We start from the raw sequence: 18,854 nt of genomic DNA on the forward strand, positions 1-18,854 counted from the left end.
TATATTTGGGTTGTATTGTTTCGCGGCTTGTTTCCTTGTGCTGAATCATTTCGCTTTCTCCACACTACCAAGAAAATAGGATACCAATGAGGACGTCGATGACAATGAATATTCCCCCAGGAGAACAGCTGGATTTTCAAAAGCATTTCATGCACTTATTGCAACTCTGTCTCAAGAACAACATGGGCAGAATTTCAGGACAGAATCATTAGCAGTTGCGTACAGAAGTACACAGTCCTTGAGGAGAATCCATAACCATAGATCCTAAGCTCCAGGTGCAGAATGTTGCAAGTCCTGTCCCAGGCATCTCCTGTTAAAAGGATCTAAAGCAGGCTTCCTCAAACTCGTCCCTCCAGATGTTTTTGGCCTACAACTCCCATGATCCCTAGCTAGCAGAACGAGTGGTTAGGGATGATGGGGTTTGTCTCAAAACATCTGGAGGGGCGAGTTTGAGGAAGCCTGATCTAAAGGGCTGAGGAAGACCCTGGAGAGACACTGCTATTCAGATGTAACAATATTGGCATAGAACAGTCTTCCCTACCCTAGTGTTTTGGACTCTGACTTCCACCAGCCCCATCCAGTATGATCAAAGGTCAAGGATGATTGGAGTTGTAGTCCTATAACCTTCAGAGAGCCTTCCCTATGTTGAAGCCATGCTGGCTGGGGCTGATGGAAGTTGTAGTCCAGAACATCTGGAAAGCATTTGGTGAGGGCTGCGCTAAACGGATTCCGCAGAAACTAGTTTCATATGTTTTATAGCGGGGGTCGCCAGTGGACGCGGTTGCACTGCTGAGATCTTCCCCAAAGTTTCTGAGCTTTTCTACTACTGCCCTCTTGGTCATGAGGTTACCCTTTCCCCCCTACATTGAGATGAAACAGGAAGTTGGAAAATGGACCCTTACCCACTTCCTCTTTCAGCTCTATGGCTCTGTCCAAGGCACAGGTTGGAAAAGTGAAGTTTGTGTGTCTTAGCCTTCTGTCTTTCTGTCTCTTGTGGGGTGTGGAGGCTGATTCAGAAGAGGCGGGTGAACCAGAGCAGGTGGCACCCACGGAAGTCGCTCAAAGTTCCAGATGTTCCAATGGGCCCAAAAAGATTGGTGACCCGTGTTTTCTGTGTTTCTTTGTGCCTGTCTAGTAAAGAGCAGTGGGATCAAATGTCGGTGCTAAAGATTAGGTCTCTCAGTCCCCATTGGGCTTTTCGCTTCCTTGCCACACGGGAACAAGAGCAAACAAATGGAGCGCCCACATCGTTTCACGAAGGGCACTTTCTCTTTATCTCAACAGGAGACTGGCTCGCTCCACCTTACTACTTATTCCACTGTTTGGGATTCATTACACAGTATTTGCCTTCTATCCAGAGAATGTCAGCAAGAGAGAGAGGCTGGTCTTCGAACTGGGACTGGGATCTTTCCAGGCGAGTATGGATAAAATGAGCCTGTGTCTGTCTGTCTGTTCATCCACCCCAGATAAGGAGAGGGGAAGGACTCAGTGCTAGGGCTGTGGTAAATGTAAAGGACCCCTGGGCCGTTAAGCCCAGTCACATTTGACTATGGGGTGCAGTGCTCATCTCTGCTTTCAGGCCGAGGGAGCCAGTGTTTGTCCACAGCTTTTCCGGTTCATGTGGCCAGCATGACTAAACCGCTTCTGGCGCACAGACCACCGTGATAGAAGCAAGAGCAGACGGAAACACAATTTACCTAACCGACACAGCGGCATCTATTTATCTACTTGCACTGATATGCTTCAGAACTCCTAGGTTGGCACGAGGTGGGACAAAGCGACAAGACCTAACCCCATAGTGTGGATTCGAACTGTCAACCTTACAGTCGGCAAGCCCAAGAGGCTCAGTAGTTTAGACCACAGTGTGTCTGCTTTGCATGCAGAAGGTCCCAGATTCAATTCCTAGTGTCTTTTGGCAGGTTGGAGATCAGTAACTATACCACCTTTAGAAGACATCTGAAGGCAGCTCTGTATAGGGAAGTATTTTTTTTAAAAAAAAATGTTTAATTTTTTATTATGTTTGTATATAATCGTTGGAAGTTGGAAGTCACCCAGTGTGGCTGGAGTAACCCATTCAAATGGTTACAGGTACTCTGAAGAAGTGTGCATGCACACGAAAGCTCATACCAAAATAGGTATCTGAAGAAGTGTGCATGCACACGAAAGCTCATACCAAAATAAAAACTTAGTTGGTCTTTAAGGTGCTACTGAAGGAATTTTTTTATTTTCCATTCAAATGGGTGGGGTATAAATAATAAAATTATTATTATGATGGAAAAGGACGTCCCTATTTTCATTAGAGAAATGTTGGTGGGTTTGTAAGAGTAGTGTCACAGTGGCCGGAGCGGACTACTTCAGAGTAACGACGCTACGCAGCTCTGCATTTTATTCTTTTATTGGTGCTGCGTATTTACAGTGCTAAAGTCATTGCTATTTACACGGAGTGATGTGATCAGTCGGTTTCAGAACCTCCTAATGGCTTTTGGCGCGTCTTTCTCCAACACAAAAGCTTTGGCAGACCCATCCTCTTTCCCCTCCTCTTTCTGCGTAGTTCTGGCGTTGGGGGGATGGGTCTCCCTCCCTTATTCGCCCCTTCCTGTCCCGCCTGGGACCCTGGCTCCTCTACCTTGCCTGAGCCTCGGACCCGACTTCCTGCTTCCCTACTGGAATCGGAACTCTCTCTGCTTTCCCCTGTGCTCGGTGATTGGCTTGAACTCAGGAGGGGAGGGACTTCGCGATATCCCCTGTCCCTCACATCCACCCCCCTCCCAAGCTCTCCTTCACCCCTCCCCAGGTCCCCCCCCCGGTGTCGGTGACGACTGGAAGCCTAAGAACTCAGTGCTTTCCGAGCCCGTTGGTGTGAACACCTCCCCCCAGTCCTGCAAGCCCCCCCCTTCCGCCTGGGAGGATGGGAATCCCAAAAAGTCCGTGGCGTCAGAGCTGGTGGGGGTAAAAATGTTCTGCCAATCTGCTCCTTCCTCTGACTGGGTGGATCTCGGTGACACCCATACCTCATCCTCTGGTTCCTCAAACTCCGCTTCCCAGCGCCATGGTGAACTGCTCTCCCGTGCTTCCTCCCCCTCCCTTTCCATGTGCCAGGGCTTGGGTCTATGGGGAAAGAGGGCGTGAAATTCTTCTACCAGGAATTCCTCCTGTATCTGAGTGGCTGGGACCCATTCATTCTGGGACGGTGGAGCATCCTCCCATGCCATGAGGTACTCCAGTCCCCCCACCCCCCACCTTGAATCCAGGATGGCCGTGGCCTCATTGAGTTGCTCCCTGCCTTCCCTCTCCCCCCCTCCCTCAGGGGTTTGTTCGCTGTCTCGGAGCCTGCTGCTTTCCCTGTACGGCGACAGCAGCGATCTATGAAACACAGGGTGCACCCTCATGTCCTCTGGCAGTGCCAGCCTGTATGCCACCGGGTTGACCTGTTGCGTGACCGTGAAGGGGCCCAACCTTCTGGGCGCCAGCTTTTTGCATCGCCCTCTGATGGGAAGGCCCTCCGAGGACAACCACACTTTGTCCCCCACCCTAATGACCTCCCCCGGTCGCCTGTGGCGATCTGCCCCCTTCTTGTACGCTTCCTTGGCTCTCTCCAAGTGTTCTCTGAGCTGCTGGTGCACCGTCTCCAGTTCCTCTGCCCAATCCTCAGCCTGTGGGCCCTCCTCCTCCTCCTCCTCCCCCTCCCTCTCTGGGAAAGATCTGAGGTCACGCCCGTAATTGGCCTTAAAGGGCGACACCCCTGTGGAGACGTGCACCGCATTGTTGTAGGCAAATTCTGCCAGTGGCAGGCGATCCACCCAGTCCGTTTGCCGCTGGCTGACGTAGCATCTCAGGTACTGCTGCAGAATGGCGTTGACCCTCTCCGCCTGTCCATTGGTCTGCGGGTGTCTAGCCGTCGACAAGCTGACCTTCACCTGCAGGAGGTTCAAGAGCCGCCGCCAGAACCTGGAAACAAATTGGCGGCCACGATCCGAAATAACCCTTAAAGGTAATCCATGCAGTCTGAATACGTGATCCACAAACAGTTTGGCTGTCTCTTCTGCAGAGACCGCCCTGGCACACGGTATAAAGTGGCACATTTTGGACATGAGGTCCACCACCACCAACACTGCGGTCTTGCCCCTGGATGAGGGCAGGTCTGTGATGAAGTCCATGGACACTACTTCCCACGGCCTGTGCGGTGTGGCTAAGGGCTCCAGCAAACCTGCTGGTGGCGCTCTGACCACCTTTGCCCGCTGGCAGGTGTCACAGCCCCTTACATAATCCCTCACATCCTCCCGCACCCCTGGCCACCAGAAGTGTCTCATGACTAGGTGAGTGGTTTTATCCCTCCCAAAATGACCCGCCGTTGGGTTGTCGTGCATCTGCTTGAGGACCGTACGTCTGAGCTGGGTGGTGGGCAGGTACAGTGCACCCTTGTAGAAAAGCAGCCCCCTGCGTTCTGCAAAGTCTTTTGCCTGCTCCCCCCCCCTTCTCAGTTCTCTGAAGATGCGGTTGGCAAATTCATCCGCTGCCGTCAGTGCTGTGAGTTCTGCCTCGCTTACCACTGCTGCTCCGCAGGACCAAGCTGACGGGGGGAAGATGTGCCTGGGTGCCGGTGGCGCCTCCTCCTCCATGTACTCTGGCTTGCGGGAGAGGGCATCCGCCCTGACATTCTGCTCTCCCGGGATGTAGTGTATGGAGAAGTTGAAGTTCGAGAAGAACTCTGCCCACCGTATCTGCTGCTGGTTGAGCACCCTGGCAGTTCTCCAGAACTCCAGGTTCTTGTGGTCTGTGCACACCTGGATGGGGTGCTTGGCGCCCACCAGGAAGTGTCTCCAGTGCTGGAACGCAGCGTGGATCGCAAGAAGTTCCCGATCAAACACCGTGTAGTTTCGCTCTGGCTGTGTCAACTTCCTGGAGAAGAAGGCACAGGGTCTCCACTCTCTGTTGGCGTCCAGTTGCAACAAAATGGCGCCCACAGCTTTATCAGAAGCATCTGTCTCCACGCGTAGGGGCGCGTCCTGAACCACGTGGAACAGGTTCTGGTCTGAGGCGAACACCCTCTTGAGGCTTTCAAACGCTGCTTGCGCCTCTGGTGTCCACCTGAACTTCTGCTTGCCTCTCAGGCAGTCAGTGATGGGAGCCGTAACGCGAGAGAAGTTCTTGATGAACTTCCTGTAGAAGTTGGCGAAGCCTAGTAGGCGTTGGGCATCTTTGCGCGTCCTGGGGCTGTGCCAGTCCAGGATGGCCTGCACCTTGTCCTTGTCCATCGCCAGCCCCTTGTCTGACAGCTTGTAGCCCAGGAAGTCCACCTCCTTGGTGTGAAACTTGCACTTCTCCAGCTTCACATACAGGTGGTTCTCCTTCAGGCGCTGCAACACCTCCCTGACATCTTTCACATGCTGCACTGGGTCATCGGAGTAGATAAGGATGTCATCCAGGAAGACCAAGCATTTCCTGAAAAGGAGGGACCCCAGGACGTGGTGCATGAAGGCCTGGAAGCATGCTGAGCCCCCTTGCAACCCGAAGGGCATCACGAGATATTCAAAGGAGCCCAGAGGCGTGAACATCGTGGTTTTCCATTCATCGCCTTCCCGGATCCTGATCAAGTTGTACGCCCCCCTCAGGTCTAGCTTGGTGAAAATCTTGCCCCTGCGTGCCGCTGTCAGGAGATCATCCACTCTGGGCATGGGGAAAGCCACTGGCTCTGTCACTGAATTCAGTCGTCTAAAATCCACCACAAGACGGCGCTGTTGCGTGTCTTTCTTGTCCACCCAGAAGACCGGGCTGCCCCCTGCTGCCTTGCTTTCTCTGATGAACCCCCGCTTGAGGTTCTTGTCGATGAAAGCGCGCAGATCCTCCAGTTCCTGGTCTGACATGGCGTACAGCTTGGCTGGGGGTATAGTTGCCCCTGGCACCAGGTTGATCTGGCAGTCAAAAGGCCTGTGTGGGGGTAGGTGGTCGGACTCCGCTTCGCTGAAGACCTCCTGCAGGTCCCAGTACGGCTTGGGTATCGCCTCACCCCCTTTGACGTGCATGGTGGCCACCGTGGCTATCGGAGGCCCCTCCCCTGGTTGGTGCTGCATGCAATGTTCCAGGCAAAAGTCCGATCCAAAAGTGATGCATCTTTGGTGCCAACTGATGGAGGGGTCGTGGCGCGCCAGCCAGCTCATGCCCAAGACGATGGGGGGGTCTGAGATGGTGGTGACGTTGAATGCCAGTGTCTCTGAGTGCCTCCCCACCGTCATTCTCATGGGGGGGGGGTTGATGAGTGATGGCCCCTCCCAGCAGTTCTCTGCCGTCAATGGTTGCCACGTGCAGAGGAAAATCCAGCTGCAGAAGCTGGATCTGGTGCTCTTCTGCAAAGTTTCTCGAGAAGAAGTTCGCTGACGCCCCACTGTCAATTAAGGCGAGGACTGTCAGGGGATAGCCATTTGGGAGCGTGAGCGTCACTTCTAGAACCACTCCTGCTCTGGGAGGGGTGGGCTGGCTCTGCTCCTCTCTGTGCGGGTGGGCGGGCTGGGGCTGTCGTCTGCTGACTGTGCCTGGCTGCTGCCCCTTGTCTCCTGCAGCCAGGCTTTCCCGTTTCCCTGCTGTGGTGCTGCGTCAGTGGGGGAGGGCACAACCGTTCCCGCCTTTCCTTGCCACTCCCTGCGATGTGGGCAGTCTCTGACGAGATGCTGGGGGGAGTTGCAGAGAAAGCAATTCCCGCCCCTTCCCTCCTTGCATCTTGGCGCCGCTGGGGTTTGAAAAGCCCGCGCGCGCGCGCTATCAATCTGCATGGGTTCCTGGTCCTGACTGGCCCCAGGCGTGGCTTGAAAGGGTTGTTGGGGGAGTGGCTTCTCCTGCGACCGTGGGAACCAAGCCCGCTTTGCGCGCGTTGCTTGCTTGTCGCTCCACCGGGATTCCTGTCTCACCCCCACCGCCAGAGCCGCTTTGCTCAGCTGATCCATATTACTGGGCTTTGGACCTCTTGAGAGCTCATCCTTCACCTCCTCATGCAACCCCAAGTAGAACGCCGCTTGCATTGGGGGTGACTCGAGTTCCCACCCCAATCTGTGCACCAGCATGGTGAATTTCGCCCAATACGCGCGAACTGTCATATTTCCTTGGCGTAAATTATGAAGTTCCTCCTTAGTCTGGTCCATATGACTATCGGACGAATACATCGTTTTCAAACCTTCTAGAAATAGTTTGACATTCTTCATGCAAGGATTCTTTGTTGCGATTAACGGTCTTAGCCACTCCCTGGCTGCCCCGGTAAGGTGCTCCACAATAAACGCTACCCTGTGCTCATCATCAGGGAACTCAGCGTGGTGCAGCTCAAGAGCATACACAATCTCAGTCTCAAAGCCCTGATATTCCCTCGGGTCTCCATTGAACTTGCTTACTAGGGTCCCGGCTCTCCTTCCTGGCAGCACTTGGACTTGGGGTGCCCCTCCCGCCTTGTTTTTCTCTGCATCCAGCTTGTTTTGGAGGTCTACCGCCACCGCCCTTAATTCCTGCTCTCTTTCCTGTAGCGCTCTCACCTGTTCCGCAAGTTGTAGCCGGTCGTCCTGGACCTTCCTAGTCTCTTCTTTAGCTGCCTTCAATTCCCCCTGCGCCTGCAGCGACAGCTGCTGCAGTTCTTGCTGGGCTTGCTCCGCGATCTGCCGCCATTTCTCCGCCTCTGACACGCTCATCCCGGCAACTCCAAAGTAGCCCAAAAAGGATTAGGAGGTTGCTGTCACAGTGGCCGGAGCGGACTACTTCAGAGTAACGACGCTACGTAGCTCTGCATTTTATTCTTTTATTGGTGCTGCGTATTTACAGTGCTAAAGTCATTGCTATTTACACGGAGTGATGTGATCAGTCGGTTTCAGAACCTCCTAATGGCTTTTGGCGCGTCTTTCTCCAACACAAAAGCTTTGGCAGACCCATCCTCTTTCCCCTCCTCTTTCTGCGTAGTTCTGGCGTTGGGGGGATGGGTCTCCCTCCCTTATTCGCCCCTTCCTGTCCCGCCTGGGACCCTGGCTCCTCTACCTTGCCTGAGCCTCGGACCCGACTTCCTGCTTCCCTACTGGAATCGGAACTCTCTCTGCTTTCCCCTGTGCTCGGTGATTGGCTTGAACTCAGGAGGGGAGGGACTTCGCGATATCCCCTGTCCCTCACAAGTAGACTCATTGAAATGAATGGATACTGCTAACTATGGGCTTATGAGTTTCAATAGGTTTGCTTTTGTTGGCTCTTGTTCGCCCGCAAAGAAGAAAATGGGCAGCAACAGGGGGTTTATGCTGTGTGTGCAATTTCCCCCCTACAATTACTTTTTCTGTGGCTGACTCCTTCCGTCAAGAAGCAAACCAGAGCAGCCATAAGTCTGCCCACAACCATCTCCACTTCCAGCTTGCCTTGTAGCTCCCTGTTCTCTTCCACCTAGGCTCATAGCTGCTAAGTCTCCCGTTTTTCACGGGAAACCCCGGGATTTTAATCCGTTTCCCGCTGTTATCCCGAATAGAACAAAATCCCGGAAATCCCCTGGATTTCCTACCTGCCAGGGAGGCTCCATTTTGGGTGCCGCTCTGCCCATGCCTGGGCACCAGAAATTGGGCAGAGCAGCACCGGAAGTCTGGACATGCATAGAAGCGACTTCTGGTGCTGCTCTGCCCATGCCTGGGCACCAAAAATCGGGCAGAGCGGCACCGGAAGTCTGGACATGCGTAGAAGCGACTTCTGGTGCTGCTCTGCCCATGCCTGGGCACCGGAAATTGGGCAGAGTGGCACCGGAAGTCTGGACATGCATAGAAGCGACTTCCGGTGCCGCTCTGCCCATGCCTGGGCACCGGAAATTGGGCAGCGCCGGCACCGGAACTTCCGGTGCCGCGCCACTGCTGATGCTGCATTTTTCAGCGGGAGACTTGGCAGCTATGTCTAGGCTACGTTCATACCACACATTCAAAGCACTATGATACCACTTTGATCACTTGTGGCTGCCCCAAAGGATTCTGGGAGCTGTTGTTAGGGGAGACCTCTATTCCCCTCCCAGAGCTACAATTCCCAGAGTAGTTTACTCACACCATCATTTCACAGTTGGATCCCTGAAGGCAGACTTAGTTAGAGATATATATACATGTGGGTGTACCCCATATGAGGGGTTAATCCCAGTGACTGCAGACTGGCAGGCACTGCAGCTCACACGACGAAAGGAAAATAGAGAATAAGGGAGGAGGGCTACGTGCCTTGTGCTTTTGTTACCTGCACAGGTAAGGTCATTCCCACCTCTGGTCACATGCAAGAGGAAGTATGTCCCAGCCCAGAAGGAACCAGGAAGTTTTCAACTGGATGGTCCAAATATCCCATTGCATGTCCACTCTAGGAAGACAAGGAATGTTGTACTTGACTGCTACTTGCATCCCACAATCTGAACACCTGCCTGTTCCTCTCCCCTTCCCCACAGGGCTTCGTGGTTGCTGTACTCTACTGCTTCTTGAATGGGGAGGTAAGACTTTTCATAGAATCATAGAATTGTAGAGTTGGAAAGGATCCTGACCGTCATCTAGGTCAACTCCCACCCTACCCCCTGGCAAAGCATCCATGACAGTTGTCCACAAACCTTTCCCTCCTTCCTCCCCTAGATGCAAAGCCTGGTTCCTGCTTGCATCTTCCCCTTCCATTCTGGGTCTCTACAACCATTCACTGCCTAATCTACCCCCAGTGGGCTGTGACCTCTCTTCTCTCTGCACACACCAACCTTGGGTGACCCCCTGGAGAGGCACTGTCCATTGCAATGTACGAAACAATAACGATAAAAGAGATCGCCCAAAGCCCACAGTGTGTGTAGCAAGTTGCATGGGACTCTTTGGGTCCTGACCATTGTTTAGCACCTCCTGATGCTTTTGTTGTAGGTTGTAGGTCTCTTGGAATCAAAGTGGAGAGAGCACAGTTGCACCCTGCTTTGGAGCTCCTTGTAAGCACCTGGGAGAATGTCTTATCCCTTATCCGTTCAGTAGATCACTATGGCCTGCAGGAGAGCTTTTCTTGCAAGGTCTAAAGCAGGCATAGGCAAACTCGGCCCTCCAGATGTTTTGGGGCGACAACTCCCATCATCCCTAGCTAACAGGACCAGTGGTCAGGGATGATGGGAATTGTAGTCTCAAAACATCTGGAGGGCCTATGCCTGGTCTAAAGATCTCAGAAGCTCATTCTGCAGCAACTCCGAGCAGGGCCTTTCATGTGGCTGCCCCAGTTCTGCAGAATAATGTAATCTTTTCAAGATAAGACACCTGCACTTTCCAGAAGCGATTGAAGACATGCATGTTCCAAGAGTCTAAATGAGGCCTTACCACGAATGTCTACTTGTTAGAGTTTAACACCTGCTATTCACAAATGTGCTGATTTTGTGTTTTTAACTGTGTTAAATTATGTTACGTGTAAATCGCCTTGAGATGGTGGTTTAGAAGGCAAGTAATAAATCAATGATGATGAAAAGTAATTTTAAGAAAATATGGTTTGCCCACTGTGAGCATAAGGTGCTGGAATGGGTGGGCCTTTGGCCTGATCCAGCCGCAGAGCTCTTCTTGCATTCTTACTGCTTCTGCGTTTTGTTGAAAGAAAATTTTTTAAAAAATTAGAAACTTCTGTCAGCATGTTCCCAAGCGGCTAAGTACATTAAAAAATGACCTTTTAAAGTTTCTCCCTAAAGGTGCAATCAGAAATAAAGAGAAAATGGAGGAGCTGGAAAGTCAACCGGTACTTTGCTGTGGATTTCAAACACCGCCACCCCTCCCTAGCAAGCAGCGGTGTGAACGGGGGGACGCAGTTGTCCATTCTGAGCAAGAGCAGCTCACAGATTCGAATGTCGAGCATAAATGCGGAGAACCTGGCGACATGAGCGGATAAGCAGTCTTCCTTCCCCTCCCCAAACTGGGGGGGGGGAGAGAGAGAAAAGCTCCTTTCGGAAAGAAAACAACATCAACAACAAAAAGGTCATAATTAATTTTGGTGGTGTGGGGTGGTTGTGTCTGTCTCTGTGTTTTGTTTTAAAAGAAAAAAAAATCCACCTCCCTTTTAAAAAAGAAAAGAAAGAGAGAGAGAGAGAAACAAAGTTGTTCTGGAAGCACGACACGTCATCCCTGATGGGTGGAAAATAAGGCATTGGAGAGGATTGTAAATATGCAACTGAGATCATCCGGACCAAAAAAGAAAAAGAAGAAGAAGAAGACGTTCAACTCATCCACCATCTCAGCAAATTGCAAATAATTCCATTGTTGGCCTGGCATTTTTGGTGATTGTTCTCTGTCCCATTGTGAATTTTGATTGCCAAGCTGATACCTGCGAATGAACCATATACATTCATCTCCAATGCATCTCTCTCTGTCTTGGGCCAGTCTCCGCATCCTCTTTCATGACATAGAATGTAGCCTAAATTTTTCGGTGGATGCACTACCAGCCTCGATGAGGTGATGGTCGAGGTGGATCCCACCAGAGGCTGCCCAAGTGTGAGGCATCCCCATGAGGTTGTGCAGAACTGCGCCATGTGGACAGCAGCCACTCGATGGATGGGAAAGCCATGCCAAGCAAAATGGAGCCAACCGGTGTATTCCGTCCTCCAGGAATGTATTAGAAAGCTTATGTTATGCTGTGAATTTTCTAAAAGGGCCGTCCAAGTTAAGATAGAGCTATATTTTTGAGGTTGATTGGGGGGTGGGTTATTTTTTTAAAAAAAGTGGAAAATATCTATCTATATATCCCCCACATTAAGTCTACATGAATTCCTTGAAGGTCACTTCCTCCGGACTACATGCAAAACCTTCTCCATTGACACATTTCCACAAAAATAAGGATGTAACTGGTGGTTGTGACCCCCAACAGCACAGGTTCGTTGTGTGCCGCACAATGTGCGGGTCTTTTTGCTGCGCCAGGGTTCACGTCGAAAGGGCTAGGCCATTTTTGTGGATTGTACATAGCTAAAACAGGGGGGTCCATTTGGGTGGGTCCAAGACCCAATGCTGTGGCGAAGAAATAATATAGACTTTGGAAGTGGGGAAAGTTGTCTTTAGATTGAGATACTTCCCGTCCCGCCAGGGGAGAGTTTAGTTCGTTTAGGAAATCATTAATGCCTTCAATATAGGTTCGAGTGGGGAATTTCTTCTTTGCTCCCGCCTTCTAGTCAGAGCCACAACTGAAACATAGCTACTTCAGCCGAATTAAAACAATGATGTCAATTCTCAGGAGACTTTGTGCAAAGCATGAAGGCCTCTGGACTTTTTTATTGTTCCTCTGTGGATTGTACGAGCCTATCTTAGATGTTTCAGATCCTCTCTAATCTTTTAATGTGAGTGTGTGAGCTTGCCTGTGTGTGTACATTAGAGGGGGGGGGGGATATATTGCTATTTTGTTAATGAATGCAAGCTGAGGCCAAGAAAGTTGCAATGAAAGGGCTGGTTCTTTCTCCTCCATTTAAATGAATGGGTTTTTTAAAATAATAAAATAAATAAAGTGTTTCAGTGGGGGTGGAGGAGAAGAAGTGGACCATAAGCTGGAGCAGGGAGGGGTTGGGGAAACTGACTCCACAGATGTTGCTGGACTACAATTCCCATTGTTCCCAACCTGCCTGAGGTTGATGGGAGATGGAATCCAAAAACATACAGATGATCATCTAGAACATATAGAGGGCCATAGCCTCCCCATCCCTGAGCTAGAGTTTGGTCCGTATATGTTGAGCAGCACAATCTGCTCCTTCACCTTACATTGGGGAAGGGCTGTAGCTCAGTGGTAGAGCATCTGCCTTGGAAGCAGAACATCCCGGGTTCGATCCCCAGCATCTCCTCGGCATCTCCAGGTAGGGCTGACAGGGACCCCCTTGCCTGAAATCCCGGAGAGTCGCTGCCGCACAGTGTAGACAACACCGAGCAAGATGGAGCAATGGTCTGACTCAGTTCAAGGCAGCACCCCATTTTCCCGTGTCCCTAATCTCATGCCATGCATGGACCAGTTTGTCAGCTTCAAGACACACGGTCGCTGCCATCTTGGCTCCAGTGTGCATGGAGAAGCTGCAGGAGAAATAAGCTTTGCACACCTTGTGAGTCGGGATATCCAGCACAGCCCTCTGGCTAAGCAAGGAACAGCCGCAGTGGTGCCCTCTGGGTGTTAATGGACTACATTGACCATCATCCTTAGCCATTGGCTGTGCTGACTGTGCCCACTGGGCATTGTAGTCCAATCATACTTGGAGGGCACCAGGTTAGCTGCTACCTCTGGGCTAGACCATGTATGGTGGCCCATCAGGTCCTCCACAACCTTGTCCCTCCCTTGTTTGGCCAGGTGGTGTAGCAAGTCCCTTTTGGCTCAGTGGGTCACCAGTTGTGTTGAGAACAATGCATGAGTTCCCTTCGGTGTCAGAGAGAGCTTGGCATAAACACTCCATGCGCCCATGCACAGCCTTCTAATGGCATCAAAGGGGAAAGGGAAGCCCCAATTAGCACTGAGTTCTCTGGGTTTCTGGAAAGGGTAGCCACCGCTTCGGAGCCTCGGCTGCAAGGCCACTGCCATCTCCTCGCTGCCACCCCCCAACCCACCATTACAAATGGGACGGTTATCACAGGCTGAAAGCTACCTGCTTGCAGATCTTTGCGTAGCACCTAACAGATACCTCTAGCTGCCGGCTTAAGAGGTGGGTTGGACACTACCTCATGGTAATTGTAGCCATCACATCTTAGCAGAGCAACCATGGGGTGAAACAAAACTGACTGGGATCCAGAAGGCTGATGACCCATTTGACCAGCCCTGGGGGGCGAGAGAAGCAAAGGCATAAGGGGCTCTTCCCCTTCCAATGACTGGATCGTGGCCACTGCGTACAAAAGCTCCTTTTCCTTCTTTCTGGATTTTGTTCACTTACGTCGTGATGTTGTTTGAAATGTATTTTTTAAAATATATATCTATAAATAGTTTGTTTGTTTTTTTAAAAAAATAAGCAAATGGATGTATCCATTTAGACCAGGGGTCAGCAACCTTTTTCAGCCATGGGTCAGTCCACTGTCCCTCAGACCATGTGGGGGGGCTGGACTATATTCTGAAGGGGGGGAAATGAATGAATTCCTATGCCCCACACATAACCCAGAGATGCATTTTAAATAAAAGCACACATTCTACTCATGTAAAAACACTCTGATTCCTGGACCATCCGCGGGCCGGATTGAGAAGGCGATTGGGCTGCATCCGGCCCCTTAGGTTGCCGACCCCTGATTTAGACTGTATTCACATGACAGTTTATTCTGCTTTCATTATGTTTCCCTAACTGTTAATTATATTTGAGCTTTCACATGATGTGAAAGCCACTTCCAGGAATACAGAATAAGTTTAATGCTCATTTCCATGTTATTTGCAAATAGATTTTTTTTCCTGGAAGTAAGTAACAGGGAAATGAGCACCAAAGCCGCACTATACTCCACGATATTTCTGAAATTGAAAGCTCATTCTGTATGGAAGCTCATGCGGAATGAAGAAATTAACAGTTAGGGAAACATCAGGAAAATGGAATAGACTGCCATGTGGATTTAGCATTGTGTTTTATTCCTGGAAGCAGCTTTTGAAGCTCAAACGTAATGTGAAAATTAAGTTAGGGAAACCTCATGGAAATGGAATAAAGACGGCTTCCTACCTTTCTACCTGGACTGGGTTCATGCTCCACCAAGTCACAAAGAAGTTTTAAATCACTGCAAAATTGGCAGTTCATTCTAAACTGTGAATGAAAGCCACAGTTATTTCTTTCAGGTGGATCTCAGATCTGTTCCCAGCTGTGATGGTGCATGGGACAAAAAAAGAGATCCTGTAAGTAATAAACACAATTGATATCATCCAGAGCTTCTTGCTCACTATGATGCATGCATAGCGACTTGCCCATTTGCTTCAGTAGAGGGGCTAGTTCTGAGAGTCCATCCCTGGTTTTGCACAGATGGATCCATCCCTTCCATGGAGGTAAAACGAGAAGCCCTTGCATGCAGGAGTTCTGTGCCTGCTTCTGAGCTTCTGCACCAAACAACTGAAATTGTCAAGATTCCAGAACTGGCAACGAAGCTAATTCCAACAGTTCCATAGGATCTCCCAGATTCAATGGACTGGATGTTTGCCCATAAGCCACAACCAGTCAATTGCACTGGTATCAAGGGGTTATTTTGCTCGGATTCCACGGGGATCAGTGCAGCAAATTGCCAGGGGTCCATTGAGAAGAATGGAGGGAATGGCCAAGGTTTTGAAGGTGTTGATGGAAGCAATAGCCCAGGTTTCATCGAGTGCCAAAAGAAAATGTTGCCAGGGTTGAATGGCGGTCTGTGTAGCATAGGCACCAGTGGAGGAAAAAGGTTCCAGTTCCATTAGCACCCATGGAGAACGTGGCCCAGATTGTATCTCGGAGAGACTGCAAAGACCTTATGGCTTGCTTAGGACAACAGGCAGGTAAGGTCAAACTCAAAGCAAAGGTGAAATTTGGCAAAGGGAAGGAGTGATGTCATTGTCACTGCTGGTTCTGCATGTAAGCTGGCTATCTTCTGGTGTTGTCAAAAGTTCGGTGCATCTTCAGCATTCTTCAAAAGATGTATAATTAAGATGTCAGATACATCTCTTTGCCCTGACTTTTGACACCCGAGACTCATTTTTTCTAGATCTTTGAATGCAAACTCTTACCAGATTTGTTTTTCCCATGCCAGGGCATGAACAAAGACACTTTTGAAACGATCACTTCTCTCAATTTTGTGTCGCAACCCATGTCCACAAATGGGGGCATACCAGTCAAAAGAGCATGCAAAAATATGATAGCGACAACAGCATACGAAATTGCATTTCATGTAATAGGCTGGAATTTCAATAACTATCTGTACTTGAGGAGAAATGGGTGCAAAAAAAAGTGTTTATGGATTTTCATATTCTGATATGGAAATGGAGCAAACTGAATTTAAGATTAGAAGAATAAGGAACTGGTAGGAAATGAAATTTACTACCCATCCCTAGGGGCAACTAGAGAAGAGGGACATCTGGGTGGATGTACTTGGTGTCAGAAGTGGGTCGCAGCCATTACGATGCTCTGAGCTGCACTGGGTGGCTGGATCTAGCCACCAGTGAAATTCCCCACAGTGTCTGATTGTGACGCTGTGTTGGTGGCAAATTGTGGGAAATTTAAACCCAGCTGACTGGTGTTGCTCAGAGTGTCAGGCTGGAGGCGGCAATGCTTGTGAATTCCAGTTGCTGGGAGCCACAGGAGACAAGAGAGGGCTCTTGTGCTTGAATCCTGCTTGCGGGTTTCCCACAGGCACCTGGCCAGCCTCTGTGACAAGATGCTGGGCTAGATGGACCTTGGGCCTGATCTAGCAGGCTTTTCTTATGTTCTTAAAATACTGTAGAAACAGGGGAGGCATATCCGTGAAGTCTCTGGTTACTGGGGCCCAGCAGCTGCCTAGGGATTCTTGCGATGTCTGCGACAAGGGGCTACTGCTTGGCAAGTTTGGTCTGTCTCCTTCATAGGAGGAGGACCTACACATCCATCCTCTCTAGCTTTCTCAGTTGTTGGAGGGAGTTCTACTGGATTCCAAACATCTGTGTCAACAGCAGCAGTAACTAGTAGCCTGGCCGGCAGGAGGACATTGTCAAGACTCCCTTGGCATCACCGGAGCAAATTGCCAAAACAAAAACCCCGTCAGCACCAAACAGGCAAAGCTCCTTTGATGCCCCAGTGGAGAACGCTCTTGAGTGTCAAGCTGAACTGCACCAAGGAAGGAACTGCCTCCAGGGCAGCCCATTTGTTTGGCTTGGGTTTTGAAGGGGAAAGATGAAATGCAAGGCCTTGTCCTGAATGAGGCCAGTTAGCCACAGGAACTCCAGGGATGGGAGGCCAGGCAAGGCCATGCCCTGCTGACCTCTCCCATTGCGCAGGTCTTCCACCACTTGTGTTGGTGGAGCAATTCAGTTGAACGAAAGGACAGGAGAGGTTTCCATCACCACTCTTCCCAGTGAGCCCCTGAGCCAGTCAAATTTGGAAGAATTTCTTCTGTGACCTCAATGAAATTGTCACCCCAATTTTTCCAGCCAGACAGTAGGACCACAGCAGTGTACTGGCAGTTCCAGTTCAGGCATCCCCAAACTTCAGCCCTCCAGATGTTTTGGACTACAATTCCCATCTTCCCCGACCACTGGTCCTGTTAGCTAGGGATCATGGGAGTTGTAGGCCAAAACATCTGGAGGGCCGAAGTTTGGGGATGCCTGATCAAGAGTGACCAAATAGTCAATAAATTGGAAAACACAATGTGTTTTGGAGATGGAGGGATGGGGCTTTGTATATTGAAGCAGGATGGATTCTTAATGGTTGAGGTCACCCTACTCCAAGGTCACCCCTTTTACCTCTCTCTCTCTCCCCCATATTAATGAATGGGTGACCCTATTAACAAAACAAAAATGTTACATCAATTCTGGAAGATGCTTAACCTCAGGCTTTTCTGAATCTCCAAAGGAAAAAGAATTTTTGGGCAAGCACCATCGGTTTTGATAGTATTGCATAAATGATAAATAGAAATGTTAATGTCCAGAACTGAGTGACTTTCTGGCAAGAAGTCACTGGGAGATGACAGTGTCAAGCTGGAAGGCACTTTTAGAAGTGAGGGACAGAGAAAGTCCAGTGTCTGCATAGGGGTGACTTATTCTCAAGAAAGAGGTCTTTGCAAGATGGCTTCCTCCAAGACCTGGTACACACATAATGCTAAGCCGTGGTTGGTTTAAGTCAAGGTTTGCTTAACAAACCATGAGTTTGCCAAGAGTTGTGAAACAGACAACCCAACAAACCGTGGCTCGTTTCTCCTGCTTTCCAGCTGCTGTTGCCTCACCTTTGCACTCTGAAGAATATCTGGTTGCAAAACATGGCTAAGGAATGGTGCTGGGTTCTAACATAAGGCCAAGCAATAGTTTAAAACAAACCAGGGTTGTTAGACAACAGCAAACCATAGCCTCAGATTGTGTTTTGTTGGCAGGAAGCAAATAATAGTTAAGCAACTGGGCAGGAATCACACATAACACTAATAACACATTGTTTAATAAACCATGGTTGAGTGATCTATGTGTGGATCAGGCCAATGTCTGCTTTCATAGATGATGTACAGACAGGATCATCTAAGACCCTGGGTGTCTCGGGATTCCTCCTTTGATGCTGAAGCATCCAGAACCTAGAGGTTGACAATAATGGATTACTAAACGAGCGTTCTCAACATTTCCTGTTTAATAGAAAATGTGGAAACTTCAGTTTCTAGTGCCATCCATCTAATGCCTTTCACCCGTGCCAAACGTTCTTCAAGAACTGGTTCTCTATGTGTATATTAAATTCCACTCCTGTACTACAAGCTCCCCACTTTCTACAATTGTGTCCTTAAAGAGCTGACTCATTTTGTGACCCTGTGCACACTTGCTTGAGGGTAAAGCCTCACCTGTTGCTTCTGAAGTGCTCAGGATCGTGCCCTCTGATACTTCCCATGATTCCCACGAACCATTTTTGGGTGCCCATGCTGAAGGTGTACCCGGAGCCAAGAGTTATGCCAGCAAGGTCATTGTTTCTAATGGGGGCCTCTGCTCAAGCATTCTCCTTATGCTGAATGTAAAAACAATAATATCAATAATTTTAAAAATGAATATGGCGAATGGGCGGGCAGGGCACTGTTCGAGGTGACCGTTTTCCTTTGTAAACCTTCGGAGCAGTAGAAACCCGCAGGCAGAACTGCTTCTCAAGGCGATGTAAATAAACAAGATCTCTTTTGCATTTCAACAGTGCTATGCCCCGCCCCCGCCCCCACTGTGAGATATATTTTGGAGTTTGAGAATATATGTTATTAAAAGCAAACTGTAATAATAACAATAAAATA

General features: G+C 49.8%; 1 protein-coding gene and 1 non-coding gene across 7 annotated transcripts in view; both read left to right on the forward strand.

The window, feature by feature from the left end:
* The window catches only part of ADCYAP1R1 (ADCYAP receptor type I), a 142,383-nt gene extending 123,914 nt beyond the window's left edge, over nt 1-18,469 (forward strand). For 4 of the 6 annotated variants that reach the window (XM_060280936.1, XM_060280940.1, XM_060280939.1 and 1 more), the window contains 3 exons: nt 1,285-1,414; nt 9,419-9,460; nt 10,651-18,469. In XM_060280936.1, coding sequence (XP_060136919.1) covers nt 1,285-1,414; nt 9,419-9,460; nt 10,651-10,860 — 382 coding nt within the window. In that variant the 3' untranslated portion in view covers nt 10,861-18,469. The remainder of the gene's footprint in view (nt 1-1,284; nt 1,415-9,418; nt 9,461-10,650) is intronic. The other 2 variants (XM_060280938.1, XM_060280941.1) reach the window with 1 other exon arrangement.
* TRNAP-UGG (transfer RNA proline (anticodon UGG)) lies at nt 12,722-12,790 on the forward strand. The gene has a single exon. It is a non-coding gene; the product is annotated as a tRNA-Pro (tRNA).
* Nucleotides 18,470-18,854: the final 385 nt, after the last annotated feature.

This window comes from Zootoca vivipara, chromosome 12, assembly GCF_963506605.1.
Source record: "Zootoca vivipara chromosome 12, rZooViv1.1, whole genome shotgun sequence".
In the NCBI taxonomy this organism is placed as follows: domain Eukaryota; kingdom Metazoa; phylum Chordata; class Lepidosauria; order Squamata; family Lacertidae; genus Zootoca; species Zootoca vivipara.